The sequence below is a fragment of the Dioscorea cayenensis genome, chromosome 5 (assembly GCF_009730915.1).
Source record: "Dioscorea cayenensis subsp. rotundata cultivar TDr96_F1 chromosome 5, TDr96_F1_v2_PseudoChromosome.rev07_lg8_w22 25.fasta, whole genome shotgun sequence".
Taxonomy (NCBI): domain Eukaryota; kingdom Viridiplantae; phylum Streptophyta; class Magnoliopsida; order Dioscoreales; family Dioscoreaceae; genus Dioscorea; species Dioscorea cayenensis.
This window is the reverse complement of record NC_052475.1, coordinates 14,115,196-14,123,453: the sequence shown is the minus strand read 5'-3', so window position 1 is coordinate 14,123,453 and position 8,258 is coordinate 14,115,196. Positions and strand designations below refer to the sequence as shown.

The window sequence follows — 8,258 nt, the reverse complement described above, 5'->3', positions numbered from 1 at the left end:
ATTACACAGAGTCCTCGGTTGTTCAAGTATAACTGCCGCTAAGAGTACAGGATTCACGCCATTTTAACCCAAAACCGCCACCAAATGAAATATAACCCCGGTCGTTTATTTAACTGCCGTGTAAACTGCCACAATGTGCATAGCAGGCGGCCGTTTAGGTACAACCGGCGGGAAATGAGTGCCGCGAAATCACTAATTTCTTGTAGTGAATAATATAGCAACCAGTACTAAAAGCACCCATTATATATGTACATACAAGATCTTATCTGTTTCATTCTCTTGCTCTTGATCTGCTTCTTCTTCATCTTGCTCTTGTTCTTGGTTCTTCCTGTATTATGACGCTGGCAACCCTGCCACTTTGACTGCAACTGATATTAGGGTCGTTGCTAAATCTGCAGCTATTTCTGCAAATTCATTTACATGTCTCTGGCGTGTATCTTGTTTTAGTTGCTTCAGATGAAGTATGCAAAACAGTGAGACAATGAAGGCATAATCCATGTTTGGATTGATAGTCACCCCGAATGCATCATTAGCCAGTCTCACCTTCTTCACCCTATGATGCTGGCTCATCTACACACATTTCCATAAAATTTTCAATAACTATATAAATAAATTTACCAATATATATGTGTGTGTGAGTAATGATACCTCAGCTATTGCAAAGGTTGGATCTCTCTCATGAACCACCTGTATTGATCTCTTCCTGTATTCTTCTGTGATCTTGAAATCCCATTCTACTTCCTCAGTGTTGACCGCAAGAAGCACGCGCCTCTTTTTGATTGTAAACAAGAGGTTATTTTCATTTGTGTTATCGCCTTGGAATACTTGCCAACGGCTATGAAGAAAACACGGCTATAAAGGGCAATATAAACTATTACTCTACACGAATTTATCATGATGGATTTAAAGCTACAAAAGACATGCGCGTAACCTTTTGTACAATGGAAACAAGGGGGAGGCCAGAAGCTGCTTTTTTTTATGAACCACTTGTTCTCGTCACCAGTAGCATCAAAAAGCCAGAAGCGAGTTTTGCCATCAAGGTCAATGATTGCAAGCTCCTCATCGTTGTCCTTCACTCCGTTGATCGTTTTAGTGAAAACCAGTTCCTTTAGCTTGGGCCTCCAGAATTCTGCTCCAAGAGATGGGTCACTTTTCAATCATTAATTGGATAGAGTTTGGTTCTAACTATACACAGACATTTGTTTGTGTGAAATTAAGACACATTAATTTTGAGAATGGATTTAAACTATAAAGCTTTAAAATAAGATTCTGAAAAGAGACATCTTGTGACGTACAAAAGAATGTTCAGATATTTTAAAAATATCTAGAGTAGTAATTAATATCTAGATATTATGTACATTGTAAAATATTAAGAAATTCTTGAACTTCATACGACTACAATAGATCTCTTCCCCTTGTCCGACTGGGGGATATCATATGCTTCCCCAACCAAACATTTGAGGTAAACCGCTATACCAGCAATTTGATAAGCTAGCACTCTTGTAGCACTTGAGTTTGTTTTCTGATGGTAGCGGCTCCCATGATTAATATTACCAAAGCAGTCTTCTACTTCTCAACTTATTTAAATATCTACATAATCAAGTTATTCACCAAACTTAAAATACTCCACTGGCTCAATTAAGACCTAAACGAAGAGTTTAATCTTTGAATATTAATTACATTATGTGTAAATATTAATTATAATTGTTAATCTCTATCTTAGGAAATCTTTTCATAAGAAGCAATGCTTATTTTTAGAAAGCCGACGAGTAACCCACAAGGGGGTTTGCCAAGAGACAATCAGATGCAATGATACATTAGTTACGGGTGCTTAATGACCACGTAAGATTTTATTAAATCGGTCAGAGGTCACATGAGGCAATTAGAGTCCTATCACGTGCAAGCCCAAAAAAATATAAAGAACCAAATCGAGTTAATAAATCCTTCCTACCATTCAACATGAAGAGAAGGAAAATGATATCCTCCCATAGAAAGACCCAATGGATAGTGAATAAATACTACTGCTACAGTATTTTTATAATATTATAATATTTGAACAGTTTACAATAATACTACATACTGAAGGATTAGATTCTTAGTCTGCACATTCAAGAAACAAGTTTTCTATATATAAATTAGTTTTACTTACTACAGACGTACTAGCACAGCCGGTCTTAGTGAAAATGGGCCATAAGCAATATCATAATAATTTTTTTAATCAATAAATTGTATAATTAAAATAAAAAAATTATAAATCATTATTAATAATAAAATATTAATTTGAAAAAAAATCTAGAGATTTGATATATTTTTTAATCCTTTATTTAATTACTTGCAACACATTAAAAAAACTCATTAATAGAATGTTGATAAGATAATAGTAAATGAGAATTTTAAATGTAATTTCTTTTAAAAATATGAATTATGGGGCGTGAGACCAAATTTATTGCATAATATTATTATGAATTAATTTTTACAATTTAAAAAGTATTTCAAATAATTATGTTGATACTATAACAGTAAATGAAAATTTTAAATATAATTTTTTTTTAAAAAAAACTATGAATTATGGAGTTCTAAAAAATTATGGGTCAATATTATAAGACTAAATTTATTGCATTGGCATTACCCTAAATTAAGTTTTATAATATAAAAGTTAGTTAATATTTTCAATATTATAATATTGTGATAAAATAATAGTATATAATAATTTTAAATATAATATTAAAAAATATTTTGTGGGATTATAAAATTGTGGGGCCCTAAACGAAATTTTTTCAATATTGATATTATTAAATTTTGTAGCTTAAAAAATATTGAAAACTTTTAACAAATACAATTTTGCTCCCTTTTCATTGAAATAAAATAAATATATTTTAAGGGCTTTAATCGGTATTCATTTACGTATTACAAAAATAGATCAATAGTAGGATTTTCTTTTTTGTTCTTTAGTTGCATTTTACGTAAGTAAAATTAATTTTTAAAATTCAAACATCCAAAAGAATTGTGCCGTCCCAAATATCTGTTGTTTGTTTGCAATCTACAACTCTTTCTTCCAATCTGCAAGTCCAATTTTTATGAGACAGACCTTACCAGGAAGATCTTTTCATAAACTTTTCAAAAGTACCTTATAGAGCCCAATTGGATAATATTTTGAGTTAAAAAACTGATGTAAATAGACTACCAAAAGAACAAAAACTAGAATTGAATATTATTATACGATAATTTGAAAACTATTTCATACAAAATAGTTTCATCTACACAAAATCCTCTAAACCACAATAAAATGAATGTCTAATTCTACATAAAAACTCAAATTTAATCATAAGCACAGAGATGAAACATTTTTTTATCTACATATTCAATTAGAAACGACATGTTTTGTTTTCAAATAAATTCATGATTTATTTATTTATTTTTGTTATATTTATTTTTAAGAAAATTAACAAAGACATGAGAGATTTCATACCTCGAAACCATTTGAATATAAGTTTGATATAAGACATCATGAGTTTTTCTCCTACTCGATCCTCATTCGATTAAAACAAGGTGATGCGAGGAAGAACGAATTGCTTGTAAATCTAATTTAAGTACACCACATTTGAGTTGACCCAGTGATCTTGATTCTTTCAAATGCGATAAGTGGTGTTTACTTAGGGGTTAATGAACCTAGTTTACACATTAAATATGATTTATGTGGTATTTTACCAAGAGTTTTACAAGATTGATTAATTAATTTTTTGTTTCAATTAATAATAGAAATTTACTAATGATAACAAAGGTTTTTTGTTAATTACAAAAATATGGCTTTTTAATTGTCATTAAGTATTCATGAACTTATGATAGAAAAGTCTATTCAAGACAAAGTCAAACAAGGTAATCTCAAAAGTCAACACATAGATTTTTTAACATTTAAAAAATTAAATACTTTTAAAATATACATGATATATTTAACCTTTTTTATATATTTTTTTACAGATTTATAGATTTTACATTTTTTTATATTTTTTTAAACCAATTTAAAAAAAATTATTATTTTGACAGAATTTAAATCAATTATTTATTTTTTTATTGATTTGAAAATTAGAAACGAAATCTAAATCCGTTTCTAAATTAGAAACGACTTTAAAACAGATGAAAATTCAGTTTTAAATTTAGAAAAGGAATCACATTTCGTTTCTAAATTTGAAATGAATTGGAAGCGGACGAAAATTTCATTGCTAATTTAGAAATGAAAGTAAGTTCGGTTTCTAACTTACAAACAAATTTAAATTTTATTTCTAATTAGTTTCCAATAAGAAGGGGAATATATCCATTTCTAAAATTTGGTTGCTAATCTAGCATTTTCTTGTAGTAAATTATCTATTCTCTTAAAATAAAAGTAAAATAAAAAAATGGTAAAGATTCGAGTTTGGATTTGTCATCATCCCTAGTAAATCATGGTAAATCTCTCTTTCTATGTTTTCCTTTGATCTTGAAATCACACTTGGCAAAGTTCTTAAAATTGGCAGCAAGGAATTGAAAATTTCTCGTTTGTATCTGGAAAGCTTTGCTCCTCTTTACTCTGAATAAGTGTCCAATCACCTCTCAATATTTGCCACTCATATTGTAAACACCAAGTCTTCATAATTTACATATATATATATATATATATTCCTGCAAAAGAATAGAATCACGAGACAATACAAAAAGAGAGATCAAAGCATTTATGGAACCTTTTCTTTCAAGGTGATGAGAAGTTCTAAAAAAGGTGATGAGAAGTTGGTGGGGGTCACTTTAATATACGTCTTATTGTTGGTACACATAAATTAAGTTTACTTTCGCCATTACGGTTTCTTATTTGTCTGTTTTGTGTTAATAAATTATAGTTTTATTTATTTATTTTTAAAAAATATTAAGTCTGCTCATTAGAACACGACATCACCATCGATCACCATTAATCAAATTTACATTAAACCATCACATCATTACCAACCTTTGTTTCCGACAAAATTTTTTTTTTTATTTATTCAATAACCAAGAAAAAATTCATTCCTCCAAACTTAGGACACCGAAGTTTCTCACCTCTTGTTGAATTTTTTAATAGATGGAAAAGTAATGTTTTTAATGATGATGTTGGTTACGTTTTATTTTATTATAAAATTTATCAAATCAAATTTATTAAACAATCTAAATAACTGGACTTCTTCTGTAAAGTTTCTATTACCTTAATACATCCCTCCTTTTTATGCCATTTACTTTCCGTCACTACACCAATTTTTAATTTTAGAGGCATATTTGTAGAGGGGTTTTTAAAAACAGGCTCCATAAATAAAATTAAAATAAAATCACCTAGTTTTAGAGCCGGTTTAAAACAACCGCATGAAAAAGTTGGATTTTATTCAAAATGTTCTCTGGTTTTCTTCGTTTGCTCGAGCGGCGACCTTGAGGAGACATCGCCTAGCCATTCTTCTTCATTTGCCGGTGAGATATCAGAACCCTAAGCACCACGGCTCCCTCTCCCCTCCCACTCCCCTTCGCTTTCTCCTCCTCGCATCGACTCTCGCCGAAACCCTAAACCTAATCCTCGACCCAGCTCTTCCTCAGGCGATAGCGGCTGATTCTCCAGCTATGATGAGATTTACACCGATCTCTTCGACCAAACCTCTTCTCTCACCCTTAACTATTGAGACGATGATGAGACCAAAACCCTAAATCCTCCTTCACCGGCTCATCTGACGCCATTAACCTCAAGAAGGAGGTGGAGAAATTGGCATTAAAGGAGAGCTTCGTGATGGTGAAGAGATCTGACAACCCGTGCTCCGATTTCCGGTGATCCATGGCGAAGATGATTGTGGAGAAGGAGCTGTACGAGCCTTGCGATCTCGAAGAGCTCTTGCATTGATTTCTCTCTCTCAACTGTCACCATCACCACTGTGCCATCATCTCCACCTTCTCCGAGATTTGGGATCCTCTCTTTCCTGCCACCACTGCCGGCGAGCAACACCCTCGAGGTTCACTGTTCTTCTCCTCATCTTTGATCATATACTCTCATAATTTCATAAAAAATATTATGTTTTAATAAAAATAATAATAATATTCGTATATATCCTCCTAAAAAATTATATTTATGTCATCAACCCTTCAACAACACTGATATTAATATTATTAAAAAAAAAGAAACAAAACTTCCATTTTTCCTTGCATCACAGATTCACAAAGACATATTTGTGTTAATATTGGTGTTTTAGTGGAGGTTTATAGATAGTTACTTGACGTAGTGGTTTATTTATTCACTGACAAAGTATTTTGGGAAAGAGCTCGATGAGCTAATTGTTAGCTAATATCAGTTTGCAAAAGTTCAATACTAAACCATCGAAAACAAATTACAAGAGCTAAATAAAAACAAGGGAAAGTATCGAATCAACCAAAGGTAACACAAATAATAAAACCAAAGAAACAAACAACAGATTACATCAAACTGAATTGAGACAGACTTATAAGCTATCGAGGAAGGCCTGCCCTTCTGAGTGGAAAAGGCGTTTCACCGCGCGAAAGACTACGGCCAAAGAGTGCAAACTTGGAGGCAAGATGCAAACTGAAGCTCCAGGAATCACAAGAATACGAGGAGAACCAGCATCAATGATAAATCTCTTAATGGAATCAATATAAGGAATCAAGCGCCAAGTAGAAGCATGTTGAGCGACTCGGAGAACAGTTGGAACAGATCCAGACTGGCCAATGCGAATGTTATGGATTTGAGAGAGGCAGAGGAAGTGCTAGCCGTCAGTCAAAGCAGCATCCAAAGTTTTGCTGGGTGTGTCGCCTTCACTGAAGGAATCAAGCAAGGAAGAGGAAGCATGCTGCACAGAGAATTGTAGAATTAGATGAAGAAAAGAAGAAACTCAGAAACCAACTCGGTGTCTGAGCAGTCCAGTGAGAGGGCAAGGAGAAAAGGAAAGGGCCACTGTAGACAAGTGCAGAAGCTAAGGAGAGAAGAAGCCTCTGGCAGAAGATTTTACCAAATGCACCAGAGTTCTCTCTTTTAGCACAACTTAAAAGTTTTCATGAGCACATAGTAGGCACTGGAGTCACTACGGATAAAATGGCATCACAACGTAGCTTTCCAGAGGAAACCCAAGCAGCATAAGCCAATAATACCTGTGAAACCCTCAGTATTAGAAGAGAAAATCCTAGCACCGAGAGGTGAAAACTATTAGAGAACAGGAATCTGGCACGTACTAGCCAAATTAGAGAGAATATTCCAAACTTGTTTTAGGATTTAAAGCATGTGTAGAAAATATGTCTCGAAGATCTCAAGATATAAGTTGCAGTAAAATACACAAGTTCTTTATGTGGGACTCTAAATTTATAGAATGCAGTGAAATCGAGAAGTAGAAAGCTCTCCAAGGAAGGTCAACCAAAAGAAAGGAATTCCCTTAGACACGTTTAGGGATCGTTTCCTAAGGGACCAGTAGCTTTTTCCAGCACAAAAACCAGATTCAGATCCTTTAAACTCTGCTATTCAGAAACTTATAAAACAGAAGTTAAAGAAATGAAATAGCTGTAAAGAATTAGGAGCCCAAACCCACACTAGTCCTAACTATTATCATCACCTGGCCTTGAAATTGGAAAATATCAAACTAGCATTGGAACCAAATAGAAGGAAAGTTTTCATCAAAAATCCCAATCATTATTAGGTACAAAAATCATCCCAATTAAGAGAAAAATAAGTCAAGATCCATATTAACAAAATGTAGGGTTTGAAGGCTATAGGTATGTCAACACACCAAGGATCAAACATGATAGAAGTATTGAGGATTAATATTTTTGATCCAGTAGTAAGGTTTGAGAAAAAGACGCATCAAATAAAGCCCCTCCTCAAGAACTCAAAGAACACTTTAGAAGTAAAGAATCCTCCAAAAATTAAGATGACCATATTTCAAATATAAAATTTTTACCCAGAAGGACTCATCAGCATTAAGATATTTAAAGATGAATTTAGCTTTAAGAGAATGTTTGACAATCAAAAGGTTCTTAAGAGCAAGGCCCTCAGTCTTTAGGATCCATAATGCGATTCCAAGATACAGCAGGAACACTCTTCCATTGCCACTTTTGCACCAAAAATTCCTAATCAATCTTGGTAATATCATGGAGGATGGAATCAGGAATAGGATAAACAGAGAGGTGATAAATGGGGATTGCAAGAATATTGAATTGATGAGAATAGATTTAGCTGCGCTAAAGAAAAGCCGCTACAATGTTTCCATCTAGCACAA

General features: G+C 32.9%; 1 protein-coding gene across 1 annotated transcript; it reads right to left on the bottom strand.

The window, feature by feature from the left end:
* Positions 1–223: 223 nt before the first annotated feature.
* Positions 224–5,820, bottom strand: LOC120260009 (protein LURP-one-related 8-like). The gene is made up of 5 exons (XM_039267455.1): positions 5,664–5,820; positions 1,034–1,129; positions 932–966; positions 649–852; positions 224–570 (listed from the first exon to the last, which is right to left on the bottom strand). The coding sequence occupies exons 1-5, from the start codon at positions 5,818–5,820 to the stop codon at positions 334–336; spliced, it is 729 nt and encodes a 242-aa protein (XP_039123389.1). The 3' UTR covers positions 224–333.
* Between the last annotated feature and the right edge of the window lie 2,438 nt (positions 5,821–8,258).

Coding starts and splice junctions, on each gene's coding strand:
- LOC120260009 (XM_039267455.1), bottom strand. CDS start 5,820: ATGGATCACCGGAAATCGGAGCACGGGTTGTCAGATCTCTTCACCATC. Junction 1,130..5,663: donor GTCTCATCATCGTCTCAATA/GTTAAGGGTGAG, acceptor CTCTTGGAGCAG/AATTCTGGAGGCCCAAGCTA. Junction 967..1,033: donor TGCAATCATTGACCTTGATG/GCAAAACTCGCT, acceptor AAAAAAAAGCAG/CTTCTGGCCTCCCCCTTGTT.